Source organism: Artemia franciscana, chromosome 17 (assembly GCF_032884065.1).
Source record: "Artemia franciscana chromosome 17, ASM3288406v1, whole genome shotgun sequence".
NCBI lineage: Eukaryota > Metazoa > Arthropoda > Branchiopoda > Anostraca > Artemiidae > Artemia > Artemia franciscana.
The window spans coordinates 18,374,773-18,393,491 of NC_088879.1; the positions used below are offsets into that span (position 1 = coordinate 18,374,773).

At 32.9% G+C, this 18,719-nt stretch overlaps 1 protein-coding gene across 1 annotated transcript in view; it reads left to right on the forward strand.

Moving 5' to 3' along the window:
- Nucleotides 1-18,719, forward strand: part of LOC136037953 (NPC intracellular cholesterol transporter 1-like) — an 88,152-nt gene that overhangs the window by 31,153 nt on the left and 38,280 nt on the right. Inside the window, exons 5-11 of the mRNA XM_065720837.1 lie at nt 1,507-1,663; nt 3,057-3,201; nt 5,211-5,403; nt 9,827-9,964; nt 10,994-11,211; nt 13,823-13,924; nt 15,636-15,826. Coding sequence (XP_065576909.1) covers nt 1,507-1,663; nt 3,057-3,201; nt 5,211-5,403; nt 9,827-9,964; nt 10,994-11,211; nt 13,823-13,924; nt 15,636-15,826 — 1,144 coding nt within the window. The remainder of the gene's footprint in view (nt 1-1,506; nt 1,664-3,056; nt 3,202-5,210; nt 5,404-9,826; nt 9,965-10,993; nt 11,212-13,822; nt 13,925-15,635; nt 15,827-18,719) is intronic.

Genomic DNA, 18,719 nt, shown 5'->3' on the forward strand with positions numbered 1-18,719 from the left:
TTTCTGCTCGTTTTGAGTTTGACTTAGTTATTAGTTGTAATTTCTGTCCGTTTTGGGCTTCATTTATTTATTGATGCTGGTTTCTCGTAGTTGTACGCTTGGCAGATTATTTGATTCTATTTTTGCTCATTTTTGGTTCAATAGATTTCTTTACTTTTCCTTGAAAAAGTTTTTTTGTGGAAAAAGTTTTGTCTAATTAATTGCCAGAAAAAATGACAACAGAAGATGACCACCCTTGCTATCAAGACTTTGAGATTGCTTTACCTTTCGCATCTAGTGCTCTGTCTTCACGGAAAAAAGTAGATAAATATTTTATACCACCAAGCCCGAAAGTAATTGTCATCAATTAATTTATCTACCACCCCTTTTCACCCTCACCTGAGTTTCTAAAATAAGATAAGGAGATATAATGTCTGTCTGGCAGGAAAAATTAATTTTTATGCCATTTTGGCCAAAAATATGCTATTATATTGGAACCCAACGTTTCTTATTAGATAAAAGAGGCTCAAATCAAAATTTCCAAGTCCTTTTTTCCAGAGGGGATGGGGGTGGGGGTGGTTGGGCTAATTTGCATATTATGTTGGTAAGTCGTAACTTAGATCTAATATTTAATCGTATGTGGTTCTAAAACAATAAGAAGGAATGATTCAGCTCTAAAAAAATCAAAATTTATAAATTCAGTATCACCTACGCCCTTCCCGTTAGAAGTAAATATGAGGCTTTACATCAAGAAGGATTCTGTGGTGTTTAAAATATCCTGTTCACCTTTCATTACATCAAGGTGTTAAACTAAAAACACTTTTTTACCAGTACTTGTTCTTAACAAACAATGCATCGAGACGCTTGGACTTGATTTGTTAAATCGCCGTTATTTAACAACAGAAAAGTAAATTCACATTGCCCAAAGAATTTCATTGGCTACTTTATATAAGAAAGGTATTGACAAATAACGGTATTGAGTATGAGGCCCGATTCCCGAAAATCTGTGTTAATTTTTGTCTCTAGATTAGTTTAACTTGAAGTTTTACTGAATAAAGTACAATTTTATAGATATTCAAGCTCTCTGTTTGTTATGTATTTATGAAAAGAGATTTTCATATAGAAGGTAGCTTAAGAATATCTGCTATGAGGTATAGAATATGTTGTATATCTAAGTCTGTATACATGTAACTGAATCCAAGAACTTTCAAGCTGTGGATATGTTTTAACTCATTAAATAGGATATAAAATAGGTTTAGTACATGTGAATATATTTTCCTGTCTTCGGAGCCTCTCTTGTATAAACTGGAGGTACTTTGCGGTATAAAGATTAGCTCTTGACTCTGAAACCTCCAAGTTGTCTAGAGCTTAAAAACTTTAAGTGAATCCATGAATTTTCAAAATATAGAGATGTTTATCACATTATATTGGATATAAAAATATGATTATATATATTAATCTATATTTGTGGTCCTCGGGACCGTCTATACTCTTTAAAGGTTGTCAAATATTATTGCATTTATTTAGGTGGAGAAACTCTAATTGACAAATTAGACTACTACGTTCATGACGACTATGCCGTTGGAATGTATGATTCCTGCAAAGATGTCGTTTTTCCAATGTCAAACTCCAAAGCTATATATCTCATGTGTATGCCCTGGGCTAGCTTATGTGATCCTTACAGGTCAGTCTTTTACATGTTTTAAGCTTCTCAAGTTATAAAACTTTTGTTTTAAGCAAAATATTAATTAAACCATCGAGTCAGATGCCAAAAAAAAAAAAAAAAAAAAAAAAAAAAATGGATTCATGACTCCAGCAAATGGAAATTAAACCAAGCATATTAAATCGATGATTTCACGGGGTTAGGCAGGTGCTTGTGTTCTACTTCTACAAAACTTATCATGCGAATAAAAACATGAATCTTACTTCTGGCCCATTATGGTTGCGAGTTGTGTGGTACAGCTATAGTGATTCGACTGGAATCTTGGCAGATTATGTATTTTAAAAGAGTTTTAAACATCTAAAGTAATTTTAGTTATTTGTTTCCTAAAGATAAGCTATGCCTACCAGATCTTCCCCATTCGAGGGTCATAAAAGTGCTTATATTTTGGCTACAGAAAACATCTTTTTTCGAGAACCGCCTGGCACAGGTGAACTGTACACAGATATTTAGGTTTAATAAAAAGGCAGCTTGGTCAAGACAGGTTAATGCCCTACTGGATAATGCTGGTCTTGGAGGGCATCTAACCCCCCTCCCACTCCCACCATTTCCCCAAACACATCCAATGAAAACTTTGAGATAGCCATTTTATTTAACGTAGTTGAGAGGCTCGGAAATTACATCTTTGAGGATGACACCCCCCCTCACAGCCCTCAGGGTATAGGGTTGTAACTAATGCTTTGGGGACATTTAAGTTTTGTATAGAAATGATGATCGTATAAACTTCGGAGGGGACTCACTGGATTTGTAATCAGAAGTTCTAGTGTCCGCTTTAAGATTCAGAGTGATCGGAGGGTGGATAACCCCCCCCCCCCCCCACACACACACACACATACCTCGTTTTTTGTCGAAATGCATCTGATAGAAATTTTGAGATGGCCATTTGTTGTTGAAGAAACTTCTAAAAATACTCATTTGATTGGGAACTGAAGGGGCTAGCGCCCCTTTCAATAGTTGAAAGTGATTTGACGGCAACTAACCCCATCTCACTCCCACGATTTCCCCAAACACATCTAATGAAAACTTTGATATACCCATTTTGTTCAATGTAGTTGAAAGTTCCCGAAATTATGTCTTTGAGGACGACAACCTCAAACTTGACTTAATTCTACTAATTCTTGGCATAATGGAGCTCTTTAATTTTTTTGAGTAACTTGTTTTGTGGAAAAAAGTTTTTTTTATTATTAATTTTTGTATATGGCTACTGATGTTAAAAGTATCCGTATGTATGCTTGCATGTATCTTTACGGTCATGCGTTAAAGTTGTACCTGAAATTAAAATTTATAAGATGATTACCTAAAACTATTATAGTTTTTATAAACATATAATCTTAGCAAATATTTTCTTTTCTTTTAGGCTACTGCAATCTCTTGGGCTTACAGAACTAAGTCCCTTCGTGCCTTTTGATATTATATACCGAGTCTTAAAAACCAATGATTCGAAACCACTTGGCATCGAAGAATTCAACCCGACATTGATTCCCTGCAACGAGCCAATAAGTGTAAGCAGGTCGTACATTTTATGGATTCTAGTCTGTTATGAAGCATAGGCTCCGTTCAATTTTAACTTTTTCTTTTGATATAAATTTCGATATCTTCCTTGTATTGTGTATTTTATTTTCTTCTGTTCTTGTTCCTCTTGTCTATCTTTTTGTTTTGTTTCCTCTTTTCTTTTTATGTTTTCCTTTGCCTGAGGGAAAATGACAACTGACGTGTGAGCATACAATTTCTTTATTTCGTCGAACCAAATTTAACCCTATGAAAAAAAGACCCTATATAGAAAAAAGGAAAAAAATACGGAATTGGACACCTACTGGCGGTGCTAATGTCGTTTCATGGCCGTTCAGCGAGGCCGTTCAATCCTGCTCTTTCGTACATCCTTCCTGTTTACCCTCCCCAGATTTCTTCAGGTACATAATTAGAGCTGGGTCGACCCTGGTGAAGCTTACAGAGTCAAGTCACTAACCCTGGTTTCTAACCAAATAACCAGTCACAAAAGGATTTAAACCCCTGTACTCACAAAAGGATTTAAAGTATAGCGCGCTAACCTTTTCGGGTACGTGGCTAGCAATCTAATCCTTTGCTGTAGCTAGAAATATGAATCAAGCGCACACGTTCTCTGTCCTGTCGACAGGCTACAAGAAACGAGCAAGGCTATCCTCATAGTTTGTGTTTTGGCCATTTTTAATTTTTGCTTTTGCTACATATCATTTTAATCATGATGAAAATTAGGTGAGGTATTGATAGAACGTAAAACAGTTTACTTTTTTTCTTGCTTGAGAACGAATCATATCTTATGGGAATACCTTGTTGTAATTTTGTATTATTCACATTGTTGTAGATTTCATAGTTAATGAAGAGTCTAAAGTAACAACTTACATGAATTCCATCAACATGAATTTATGTCAAATAGAATACAGGCCGACTTGTCACTTGGACACTCTCCTGTGTCCACTTTTGTAAAATAGAGCAATAAATTTAGAGTAAATAAATTTTGTAATAAATTCCAATAAAGCGAACCCTTTTGTCGACGAAGCTTTGAGTGAGTAAAAGAAAAACAGATTCAGTACCAAAGAGTACCAGTATCAGATTCAGTATACTTAAGGTCATAGACCATAAAATCTGTGACTGAAATATAACAGTTCAAAATAGGGATGAGACCTTTTACTTGACAATGAAATAAATATAAAATCTTTTAACTGGATATTTCGGAAACGTAGACAGTGTCCATCATCAGCAGTAAAACTGCTGAAAATATAACAGTTGAACTGTTATATTTTCGTCATGGAAAGGCAGTGTGGTCCTTGAAGTTATCTAAATCTGTGACTGATGGTGAAACTCATAGAATTCTACAAGTGAAAAATGAAATTTTACAAAAGAGAAATTCCGTACTTGACTTTAAGACCGATCAAACACATTTAAAACGAAATTGAAATATAAAAATGGCCAAAATTGAAGAGAAAAAAAGGAAAAAAAAAATAGAACCAGATTATAAAAATGAATGCATATTAGAGTATAAATAAAAAGATTTAAAACAGACAACCATTTAACCTGAAATGTTTATCTGACTCGTAAAACCATAATGAAAATGCATGTGAGCAAATGTTTGATGCATATTTAAAGCTATTTTTTATAACAGCCCCCTCCCCCCTGAACAAAATCCTGCATACGGCCCAGATGTTTATGTGATATTTATGCACTCTTCGGGACTTTCAAAGAAACAGAGTGTGAACTGTGAAGTAAATATAAAGTATAAGAAATTTAAACACAAATAAAACAAAACTGCTACCATTTTTTTCAAACAGAAATGGAAGAGTATCAGAAATCCGGACAGAATGAATAGAAGCTAGTAGCTCAATTCCTTGTCCAGCAAGTTTCTTCAAGTTTGTCTTTTAGCAATACACAAGTACTGTGTATCTAATGTACCAGTCTTATGCTTTATACTCAGATAGTTGATTAGTGTATTATTACGCACGTCATAATTAATACAAAATAAAGGCTTTATTTTCAGGAATACCTTTCTGCATGTTCTTGTGTTGATTGTCAGCGTTCGTGTCCTGCTCCTCCTCCATATCTTCCTCCACCTGCTCCATGGATGATTGGCTCACTTGACGGACTCACTTTTATTATTACAATGATAATTGTTGTGTTCGGAACTGCCTTCCTTGTTGTCAGTTACTACTTCATTGTAACTAGAAAAAAAGGTTAGATATTATTTTCCATAATTCCATCTCTGCTTATACATAAAAGATGCTGAAATACAAATAGACACTAACGACAGGCAACGTGGCCGTCAAAGCAATTTTTAGAAATTTAGTAGATATTTTAGGATTGAAATTGTCTCAAAATGACTTTAAATTTTGTAAAAGAGACTTGCAGCGCTGGCATTGAACGAAGTAGGACTAGTGGCACATAGTGGCACTAGTGGCACAAGGACTAGTGGCACATAATATACTGTAAAGTGCCTAGCCCTGGCACCCTAAAGCTAGACATGAAAATGGGATTAGATAGCATAATGTAAAGATATTATAAATATTATTATAATAGTAGACTTTTAATAGGGAAACTCATTTATGTAGCCATAAAAAATTTTAAAGATTGAAAATTCTTTCAAAGCGAAATTGCCATGCAACTCATTGCAAAATAGAGCAACAATTTAATTAGAATTATATTATTTAATTTAGATTATTATAATATTAGATTATTATTATTAGATTATTAAGATTAGATTAGATTTAGATTAGATTATAAAAGATTAGATTAGATTATAATTATTAAGATTAGATTATAAAGATTGGATTATTATTATTAATTTAGATTATTATAATAATAATTATAGAATTATTAATTATTAGACAATTTAATTTAGAATTAGATTATAAAATTTAAATTCTATCTAAAATTTGGCTAGTCATTATTATTTTCAGTATTACTGTTGTACAACTTCTTATTGTCAGTTTGTTTCAACTTTGACTCTGCTTCTATTCTTTACTTTTCTACCAAGTAGCCTAGCACTACAGAGCTTGTCCCATAAAGTCCCTGTTACTGACAATAAAGTCACAAGGTCATGCATTCTTAGACGAGGGGGTGTCCAGCAATCAAAAGTCTTAGGTTATGATTAACCAAAATTCTTACTTCGTAAGGTTAACGCAATCATATTATTTCTTTTGACTCTTCCTGAATAGTTATATTCTTCAAGAATATTATTAGGAAATCTGAGGATTCTTTCATTCAAAAATAGATGAATCGGTCAAGTTTGAGTGTTCAATTTTCTGTTTAGCACTGTTCCCTCATCCATAAAAGCAAATCAATTGAATTATTTGTATTTTTTGTGTGTACTGTATTCGTAGCACCATCTAAGTGTGTAGTCTACTGTAGTCTACTTCAAGCAGACTGCAAGACGTTTTAGGTAATTTCGAAGACCTCACTGCCTTTTCATGACGATAAATAAAAGTTCAAATAGGGATAAATCCTTTTAATAGACACTGATAATCCACTTAAAATACTGATTATTTTGGTCAGTCACCGTCATCAGCAGAAATACTAAAATAAAACAACAATTTATATGTGAAACAAAATAACTATATATTGCTTAATAGCCTTATTTTTTCAAATCAATACCAGAGGTGAGTCTCCTTAACCTTCCTGGTTCCGGTTTGTTTGTATTATTTGAACTAACAACTGGATAGAGGTTAATCGCATTTGGGTGAAATGAGCCTTACTCTGTCACTTTTGTCTCCATTTAAAGCCACTTTCTTGAATAAAATTTTCTTGATTTCAAAATTTCTTTAAAACCCCGGTGCCTAGAAATCAAAGAGTCATTATCAAACGAGATAAAATGGTCCGGAAAATCAAAATATGTTCCGACAGCTGAATTGAAATCTTCAGGTTTGGAATGTTGCTTTAAAGCTGAAGAAGTAGAGCTTTGATGATGTGGTGATCTCATTTCCAAATTCCGGCTAGTACGCCCCACATATGAGCTTCTGTAAATACATGGGATATGATAGACCCCACTTTGCTCCCCCAATGAAGTTCAATCCTTCCCGGAATTTACAAAACTACCCAAAGTATTACTATTCTTTAAAGCTACCTCTAAACCATTCACTGCAAAATTCTTTAAGTTTTTCACTTAGCCCTGGCACATATGGTAAAGAACAAAAAACATCATTCTTCTGAGTTGCCTCCAAGATTTCCTTAGAAATCTCTAGAAACTGTTTTCTTCTTCTTTAAAAATTTTGATCGATTAACCACCCTGGTTACATTTTCCTTATTAGTATTTCTCTTAGAAAAGGCAACTCCTCCTCAAAAAATTTCCGAGAGGAAATACTAAAGATATGGTTTTCTGTAAATTTTAAAGTTCAGACTATTTCTATTTTTAAAAGAAGAACATGAATAAAAGGAAGTTTTCCATCCTCATCTGATTCAACAGTAAATTTTAAATTCCCTTCAAAGAAATAAGATGTTCCAAAAAAATCTTTTAATTCCTCTTCCCCGTAATTCCATTCTGAAATTATGTCATCCGTATACCGTCCCCAAGAATTTTATTTTTAGAAGTACGAATCTAACGCAATTGTTTCAATATTTTCCACCAAAATATTTGCTAATAATAGGCTTAAAGGGGCCCCTGTAGGTAAACCATTTACTTGTTTGAAAAATTCCTTTCCGATTTAAAAAAAAACGAGAAAACTTATTGTACAACCTTACTAAATAAGGTCTCTTACTTTTTTCAATTCAGAAAAGAATTTTTTGAACAAGTAAATGGTTTACTTATGGAGGCCCATAAAGCCAATTATTGGTAAACAAAGACATTTTTCAAAAAGAATAAAAAAGTTTCTAAAGATTTCTAAGGATGTCTTGATGATAACTCATGAAAAAGATTATTTTTTTTCTTTGCCATATGTGCCAGGGGTAAGTCAAATTTTGCGGAGTCATGGTTTACTTGTGGAAGCACGTACATGGGATGTTCTAACCAGAATTTGGAAATGAGATAACAACAGCATCAAGACTATTTCGTCGGCTTCAAAGTAACATTCCAAACCTGAAGATTTCACTTCAGCTTTATCGGAACATATTTTTGATTTTCTGTACTATTTTATCTTGTTCAATAAATGTCTCTTTGAATTCTAGGGAACGGGGTTTAAAGCAAAATTTTCGAGGAACTATTGAAATTAAGAAACTTTTATTCAAGAACACGGGTTTAAATAGAGATACAAGTGAATTTGGGTTGAACTCTATTTACAATAATTTATTAAATTCTGATGGAGTAAGGTTCATTTCCCCCAATGCGATTACCCTCTGTTCAACTGTTAGTTCAAATAATACTAACGAACTGGAACCAGGAAGGTCAAGGAGACTCGCTTCGGGTATCGCTCTGAAAAAATGAAGTTATTAATTAGTATGTAATTATTTTATTTTGTATATAAATTATTGTTTTAAATTGTTTTATTTTAGTATTTGTGTTGATGACGGTCACTACACATGTGACCGAAATATCCAGTACTTTTTGTAAATTATCTGTGTAAAAGAATTTACCCCTTTTGAACTTTTATTTATCTTTGTAAGAAGTTGTTGATGAAACCTTAGTTAATGTTACATAAAGGGTTTCTAAGCATGTTCAACTCACATTTGCTACAAAACTTTCAAACTCATATTTAATTTCAAAATAAACTTCAAACAGTACTTTATTTCATGAAAGATTACCTTTTTCTAAAAATGGAATACAAAATGTCAAGCAATAGGCTGTTTGAAATTACTTAAAAGCCGTATTTAACAGTTATAATCTGAATGGCCCTTAACCATCCGAAAAACCTAAAATTATCTTGAAAGTTAATAGATAAAAATACTTGAAACAAAAATATTATGTAATCAACTTTACTCTTACCTACTCTCCTACTTTGGAGAGCTGGTCGTAATGAATATCTTAAAACTGTAATATATTTCTACCATCTAAGATATACATCTTAGATGGTAGAAATATATTACAGTTTTAAGTTGATTTGAAATGAAGGAAAATGAAAGAACTATGAAGTCAAAAATGAAAATGACAGAAAAATGAAATAACGTAAAGAAAAACCTCTATAGTTTGTTTCTTTGTCTCTAATCGAGTCATGGTGTTTTAAAATACTGTTTCAGCACTGTTATTTATTCTTTGTTGTCTTCACGGTCTACACCTTGAAAATTAACTTAAAGGTTCTGTCCCGCAAGTTGTGAAGTTTGCATTTATTGAATTTATGAGAGCTGGGTATGGTTATTAGGGTTAGCCGAGGGATCAGTAGAGAAAAAATAAATGATATATGCAAGTGAGAACCATTGTGTCTGTTCTATCCCCTTACAAACTCTCGGTCTTTTTAGACATTTTTTATATATTTTCTTGAATTTCTCACATTTTTTTTTTCAAAATTATATACTCCTACTTACGAAAGATGTCATTTTTCTATACCTGGAATTCTTAAAAAAAATAAGGTCAGAGAAATCGGCAGCAAAATACTAGTTTAAAACTTATTTAATGGTAAAATAAATTCTGGGAGGGGAAAAGATTTTGAAAATGGATAGAGAAGCACTACCAAACAACACGTGAATTATTTTTTTTGACACTATTATTTGTCCTTAGTTGATTATTTTTTCTAGAGAGGAAGACACGACCTGTTTTCTTGCATGGAATTTCCACTACTTCGGGTATAATCCATGGAGAGCCAAATTGGCGAGAAAAGGCCGGATTTGCTATCGAAACTTTTTTAAAAGATATTTTTACGAAATGGGGAGGCTGTAAGTATTAGTATTTATTATTTATTCTCTTTATAATCTGTACTAAAAATTAAATTATCTATTTGTATTAGAAATCGTTCTAGAAGTTAGAAAGTTAGAAATTTCCAAATAATTGTAAATTCTCCAATCCATATCTTCTAAGCTAACTGTAGTTCATATTTCTTAAATAACTCCTTATTTCAACCAACAATGAAGGAAAGAGTTTTTCTTATCCCCTTTCTTCTGTCCCTTTCATTGTCTTTCCTTGCCCCTCTCTCTTTCATCCTTTCTCTCTTTCACTCTCCTTCTCTGTCTTTTTTTCTCTATTTTTTATCTATTCAAGAGCGTATTGTAGCATTAGTGGTAACATAATCATTAGTAGGGCTGAATAAGGGTTTCTTTGGCTTAAAGCTCATGTTATGAGTTCAAAGCTTACATTAAAGCTAAATTTCCTTCATTCTTACATTATAATTCATTTATGATTTGCAATAAATGCTGCTAATAATAAGAATCGGTCCTTCTAACATATTATGTTTGTGTTACAGGAAAAAATCTTGGATACAAGTCCAATTTTATCAAAGTTTTTTTTTGAAAAAAATTACAAAACCATACAGTTTAGTTCTGATTATGAAATTTTTCCTTTTTTTCATTTCTTTGTGTATTTTTTGCCCGTGGAATCTTATAGGGAGGAGCTATGCTGTAGCGTTTGGGATTTTATAGTTGTTTCCAAGGATTGCTTGATTAAGAATTAATAGTCTGAAGAGTGATTAGACATTGCTTTATCTTACATGTCTCTCAACAAACAGATGTATTGTTAGCATTAATCGAAAGTAACCTCTTATGGATGAATAGTGTTAAAAAATAAATTATGGATTAAGTAGACAGTTAAAGTAACAGTATGGCGAGATATGGATTAAGTAACAGTTAAAAAACGAATTATGGTGTTTGTAATAGTTTAAGTCATAAAGATGTTTATTACCAGAAGCTATAAACTTGAAAAGCAGTTTTCACGCTTAGGATAGCATTATTGTAAACAAATTTTCCTTTTAGTTTGTGCCCGTCATCCAATTACGGTCCTTCTTGTCAGTCTAGTTATTTCTGGTGGATTATGTGCAGGTGTAATTTTTCTAAAGATCACTATTGATCCGGTTGAGTTATGGGCTGCTCCTGAAAGTAGGACAAGACTTGAAAAGAACTATTTTGATGAAAATTTTGGAGCTTTCTACAGAACTGAACAGATCATTGTAGCTGCTAAGGACATGGAACCAGTATGTCTTTTATTATTATTAAATGGTCTCTCTTTTCTAAATAATGCATTTTTGCTGATACACGGTAAAGTCTTTGCTCTTTTTTCTTCATAGTTTGAAATTAAAAAAAAAAAAATATTTATAATGGCTTCTGAACCAAACTAAACACTTCATATTGTAAACCTTCCTTGCTTTTGCTATATCGACATATGTTTTACTTTAGCCTTTTAATGTTCAGTGTCACTAATTTGACTTCTCATAGTTGGCCCTCCGTTTATTTAAAGTGGACTGTGTTTTTTACTGAGAATTTTGTATTGAGGACCCTGAATGCTCGGGTATGATTCCCATAAACTCTCTGTTTGCTATTCTCTTCGGAAACCAACGCATTACAGGTGAAGCCCACAATTTTTTTTATATATGTTCTGCTATAACACCCACGATTCCCCTCAACAGCTTCTTTTACCGTCTCAGCTACTTGATCATGGGAAGACAAATGATTTTTTGCACATAACTTGGTCCCTCGCTGCCTTATCACGCTTCATTATTTGTCCTGACCATTAATAGTTTCAATTTATTTCGGGCTGTTTTTCTGTTGGACTGTAGTTTGGAGGTAAAGTGTCTCTCATTTCCTTACAATTAAACTTAAATAGAATGAATAAATTCTGAGGTGGCTTTTTAGTCTAAAAATATGTCTTAACATCAAAATACAAAATAAATTGAAAAGGGTCTGGATGATGTCCAGTGTCTCATCATATGGGGATTTGTGGGATTTAGAAGGACGATTGAAGTTATACTAAATAATATTTCCTTGTTTTTATCATCGTATTCACAATCTGCTGTAGTCCAGCAGTATTGGCTGCAAGATTAACAACACTAGTTACGATTACACCAAGTCTTTGAGCGTTTTTTTTTCAGATCCTTGCTATAGAATCGTTTTAGAATTTTTTTTTTTTTTTTTGTAAAGTTCTTTCCTGTGTTATTACAAAACTTAAGAAAAAGAAGCAAGACATAAATTTATGTTGAAAAAATGCACTAATATTCATTTTAGCTACATCTATAAAGATTATCTTCCATATTAAAATACATATTCATATTTCTTTTGAATTTGACTCTAATTTGGTTTTTCCTGAATCAAAATCGTTTGTTTCTTTTCAAAAATTCACCACTGGTACAGCTAATTGCCTTTCATGGTTGCAGCATCAGATATAACCTACTAAATTAGGAATTCTAGCCCATAGTATAGAGATCAAAAACAAATTACCTGTTTAAAGCATACTTTATATCATTGAGCATCTCCCATGGGGGTCGATATTCAACATAACGGAAAACTCTTCATGTCGGTTGGAAAAATATTGATGCTTATACAAGAAAGAATGTGTTGTGTTGGTATCAGGCTAAGATTTGCCAATAGAGCCACTAGGATTGAGCTTCTGGGCGCAGTAAATTATCATTGATGGTTTTTTCTTAAAAGTGCCAGTTGGACTCCGCCGCCGCGCTGCCTATTCACAGAAAAGCAATTTTAAAATAACGCATGCAATTTTAACATAACTCGCAAAAATGAAGCGGTAAAAACGCTTAGGCCTAGAAGGGTCAAAGCTTTAAACCTGGCCCTGGTTGGTAGGTTAGGGAAACATGGCGGTGAAAGCAGGACTGCAGTCTATAGTCTGTAGGAATGTCAGTATAAATTTTACGGTAAGCTTATGACGTCTCATTTCTATGGAAATGGATGATATTTATTGACTAATTAATTGACTTCAATGAAATTTACATGTGAATACAGACAATTTGGGGCTCATGCATTATATGAATGCCAAGTTGAATGAATGCACTTTAGTAAAAAAAAAAAAAAAAAAAAAAAAAATTCTGTACAGATTGTATCATTCAGAAAATACTAATTATAATTATTCATGTTAATCACTAATTCTCAACACCCTTCATGCAACAAACGATTGTTGCTAGATCTCACCTTGATTGGTATTACATTTGGGTGGTTTCAATTCCATCGTAAATAGCCATATGTCATAAAAAAAACTGCGCTTTTTATGGCATTTTCTGTATTGGAAAGCCCTGAAGTCGTAAATAGGGTGTTATTATAATCTCCGCGGTTGAAAATCCCCTAATCAGAGGTTTACAGTCCCCAATCCTGCTTACTTTTCCTTCCATCCTGCTTAGTCAGTAAAAACTAAAAATGCTTACAAAAAAAGTGACCAGGGAGGAAAATGTTGTTTATTTATTTTCATTTTTCTGAAATTAATTAAGAAATATGAACTATTTCTCAAATGTACCAGTGACAACATATCCCTCGGACTGTTCAGCTATGTGACGAAGTTGCACATATTTTATGGGAAAGTTTAAGGCTGGTTATAAGCAAAACCAATATATAATGCTTTATTTTTGCAAAAAAATCCTATTGACTAATTTAGTTTCATCGCCTAAGATCTCTTCATAAGATCTTTTCAGAAGATGTTTTTCATAAAGATCTTTCCATAATTCTCGGACTTAATCAACTTCATTCGGACTTTTGTTTTGTTCTGGATGAAATTTAAAAAAAAAAAAAATAAGGAGATAATTTTACTTGATTTAGGTTGTTTCATTGTGTATAAAATACCTAAATATAATTTTTCTCCTGTAGTTTACTGTAAATTTTACTGATGGAACATCAAGAACATATGGACCAGTTTTTCGAAAAGAGTTTGTGCGCACTGTTATGGATCTCCAAGACCGCATTTTAAAGGTAAGGTAAAAGAAAGCTATGGCAAAAAAAATATTTTCTTGTACAATCTTTTGCTAGTGAAGGGTAGATTAGGATTAAGTGATCAAATGTATGACTTAAGCCCTTTCATGAAAAGCCTATCAAACAGTTCGTGATAACGAACTGTAGTAAGGAGCGAAACTTAAAACGAACAGAAATTATTCTGTGTATGAAAGGGGCTGTTCACTTCTCAATGCCCCTCTCTTTACCCTAAAGTTTTTTACTGTTTAATAAAGTAGAATTTAGAGAAAGAGTCAAACATTAGCGTAAAGAGTGGGGCGTTGAGAAGTGAACAGCCCCTTTCATACACGGAGTAATTTCTGTTCGTTTTGAGTTTTAATGTCGCTCCTTACTTTTAGTTAAAAAAAACTTGTTTTTTTTATTTAATAAGCTATTCAAGTTGATGAATTTGTATATTTGGTAATAAATTTGTGACAAATTTGTATTTAAAGGTAGGGTAAAAGCAAGCTATGGCAAAAAAAAATTCTTGTACTCTGTAATCTTTTGCTAGTGAAGGGTAGATTAGGATTAGGTGATCAAATGTATGACTTAAGCCCTTTTATGAAAAGTCTATAAGCTATTCAAGTTGATAAATTTGTTTATTATAGTAATAAATTTGTGATAAATTTGTATTCAAAGGTAAGGTAAAAGCAAGTTATGATAAAAAAAATTATATTTTTGTACTCTGTAATCTATTGCTAGCGAAGGGTAGATTAGGATTAGGTGATCAAAAGTATGACTTAAGCCCTTTTATGAAAAGTCTATAAGCTATTCAAGTCGATAAATTTGTATATTATGGCAATAAATTTGTGATAAATTTGTATTTAAAGGTAAGGTAAAAGCGAGCTATGACAAATTTTTTTTTTTCGTACTCTGTTATCTTTTGCTAGTGAAGGGTAGACTAGGATTAGGTGATCAAAAGTATGACTTAAGCCCTTTTATGAAAAGCCTATAAGCTATTCAAGTTGATAAATTTGTATGTTATGGTAATAAATTTGTGATAAATTTGTATTTAAAGGTAAAGTAAAAGCAAGCAATGACAAAAAATAATATTTTTTTTGTACTCTAATCTTTTGCTAGTGAAGGGTAGATTAGGATTAGATGATCAAATGTATGACTTAAGCCCTTTTATAAAAAGTCTGTAAGCTATTCAAGTTGATAAATTTGTATATTACGGTATTTTATTTCTCGAAAAAACGCACGATTTCAAATATGTAGATAGGGGATTTGAAACCTCGGTTCTATGGTTTTTGGAATATACTGAACCTACAGTTTTTACTGATAACAAGGCTCTAAAGCTTGATTTAAAAAAAATTGTATAATGTAATTTCTACCAGCAAAAAGGTGGCCTCTTTTTGTGCATACATTACTTAAAATTAAGAATTTCGGCTTCTATTGACAAGGGTTGCCCTTTCTTTGAAGCCCATCATAAAGAAAGGGTTGACAAATTTTAAATGTTCACCCAAAGAACTAGAGCTTTGCCAGACTTTAATTAATTATTATCATATATAATTGTTTCTTTTGGGGACATATAGATTGAAATAAGACTCAAACTGAAAAGTGCCGACTTATGCGTCCAATTTTGAACATTTTGAAACATAAAACACCTATTTTGATAAGATGTTTTATTAAACCTGCAAATTATAACTTAATTACTTTTTTTGATTACCCTTCATGATATGTTTTGTTTTAGGCTGTAAGTGAAGATGGCACAACGATCAAAGACTTTTGTTTCAAGCCACTCTCTCCTGCTTTTGAAGCTTGTACAGTTCAGAGTGTTGGAGGATGGTTTCAGGACAATATTGACCTCCTCGACGTTCAGTATCCTGCAGGAAATACTGGCGACAACTTCACTTATTTAAGCCATATAGAATATTGCGTGGCGTAAGTCCAAAAAGTTAATATTACAAAATTAATGTTTATGTAGTGTTGTTAATAGCATTATAAAATTAATTTTGAAAAGAATAAGTCGCTAAGACTAGGAACAAGTGAGGGGAAGAGGTTATGTTGAGTAACGAGAAAATCGATCAAGTGGATAGCTTCACTTACGTGGGTAGTAATATTGCTAAAGACGGTGGTTGTAAGTGAATATATGAAAAGTAGAAAACCCAGGGTATTTTTCGACAGTTGGAAAAAGTTTGTAAAAATAGGAAGAAAGCATTTGAGCTAAGATTAGAATATTGGAAGGTACAGGGGTGACAGTGGTCAAATACGACTTTGAAGCATGGGCCCTCTGAAAAACAGAGGAGGATCTGCTAGATTTTTTCCATAGTAATTGGCAACGAATTTTTTTGGGTACTCAACTGACTGACCGTATCTAAGAGAGTAATCTATATGAAAAATGTGGTTCAATCCCGCTTTCAACGGCTTTAATGAGTGGTCAAATATGGTTCCGAAGCGTGGGCCCTCCGAAAAACGAAAGAGGATATGCTAGATGTTTTCCAGAGTAATTGGCTGCGGATTTTAATGGATACTCAACTGACTTGCCATATCTTAAACAGTGAGAATTACAAAATAGTGGTCCAATCCCACTTTTTAGGCCATAATGTGAGAAAGGATGACAAGTTCTGCAGATGAAAGATGACAGATTGCCAAGGAGTGTTATTGTCGGCCAATCTTCTAGGGCCAATCGAAAAGGAGATCGTCCTTATATGGATTTGAGGATGTCTTAAAGGACAGATTTAATGAAAATGGAAACTTCTTGGGAGGGTGCAAAGAGGGAGGTTTTGTATAGATTGGCATGAAGGAGTAGTTTGTGTAGCTGTGCTGGTATCATGCAGTATGATGCTGCAGTGAGTTGTTAGCAGTAGTAGTAGCAATAGTAGTAGTATATTAGAGGGGAAGTGGGGCCTCGAAACTCTGCTTATTTTAGCTCCAATATCTTGCTTGCAGCAGATGATTTGTTTGTTTGCTGTGCAATATGAAAACTTATTTGAAGTGCCTCATAGCAACAAACTGTCTGTGCACTTATTTCTTTCTTATTATGCATCTATCAAGTTTCAACTATCTTTTTTACACAGTAAGTCAGGAAATGTCCTTCCCTTAGTCATCCCATGTTTAAAGTAACTGCTTCTACGTTGCAATTTCATAGGAATGGGCCAATACCAACTCTAGAGATTTCTTTCTGAGGGGAAGGGCGATCGTTGCCCCATATTTGCATTTTTAGGGTTAAGTTTCTGGACTTCTTTACACTTCAGCATCAGCTTTCTAAGATTTTCCTTAAAGGTTGTTTTCTGGGCCATATTGTGTGTGTTTATATGGGAGGAAGGAGGTATGGTGTTGGAAGGTCATCTGCGTGCAGGTTTGGTTGATAAGAGCATAAAAAAGTTGTTTATCTTTTTACGATGTTGTTCACATCTATTTGTTTTTGTATTTAATTTTCATTAACTTGTTGCTGGTGAATTGCACCAAAACTAAGGGAAATTACATGAGCAAATAAAAATGTTTGTGTTATTTTTTCTTTATTTAAAGGTTATTTAAAAGTTATTAACGATGTTCGTGTAATTTTGCATCTAGTCTATGGTTTAGCAAGCAAAAAAAAACGAACAAAAATTATTGCTTCACAGTCTATCTAACATACATCGATGAAACTAGTGCAAAAAAATCCAACTGATAATACTTCCCTATGTTTGTATGATTATAGAAAACTAGTGCTTTACTGAAATCTCAAAATACTTTAGGAGTTTTGGTACAGTAGAAGCAAACCGATTAAGGACACTTTTTGAAAAAAAAATACAGCATTTTAGGATTGTTGCTTTATTTCATTTTTTTCCCTGTAATTTGGTATCATTTCTGCACAATGAGCTCAGTTCAATTATTGAATCTCGTTCTGGCTCTGAAAAGGACATTTCGTGATTAGTTTGTAGACAAATCCACCGTGAAGCCATCTTGATAGTATTAGGACAATAGACTAGCCTTAGGATTTGTTAGAAATAGCCTTATAAATAACCGGATTTCCAGAGTTCATGTTATGGTTCATTTGTTCTTCATTTTGAGTAACACTAAAGTATGTTTTTTACAATTTAAAATTACATATTACTCATTATTTGTGTATACTGGAATTTTAAATGTATGCTGGAAATTAGTGATATCAGAGCTGGTGTAAGATCATGAAAAGCGTTATAGAGTAGTGTGTTATAGTAGTAAATCAGTAGTCTTTTTTCTTATACTAACCTTTGGGTGTTTTCAGTAAAGCGCTAGTTTTCTATAATCATACAACTTTTGGAAATATTATAAGTTGGTTTATTTGCTCTATTTTTTTCGATGCATGTTAGATAGACTCTGAAGCAATTTTTGTTTATTTCAAGTTTCAACTTCGTTCTTTACTTCCCTTGGAAAAACTTTTTTTTTTAAATTAATCTTTACCCGTCTTTAATTCAAATTTAATGTAGAACAAACACAACCATGATTTATTTTATTTTTCACTGAGGGGAAGCCCTCCCCTTTCATATACAGAATAGTTTGTGTTCGTTTTAGGTTTTAATGTTGTTCCTTACTTCCGGTTGATTTTTTTATTTAATTTGTGACGGTTTTCAAATAATGCTAGAAAAATCCTATCTCCCCCTTCTAACTATTCTCCTGGAAAATTCCTCCAAAGAATTTCTGTCCCTTGGAAAACTCTTCCTGTGGAAAATCCCTCCTACAAAAATCCCACCCTAGAAAATGTCCGAATATTTCCCAATAACTAATACTTGGCTATATATAAAACCCTTTCTTTGAAGACGGTGGGAACCAAAAGAAACAATGAACTGACGAATTTGAATAACTTGATTTGATT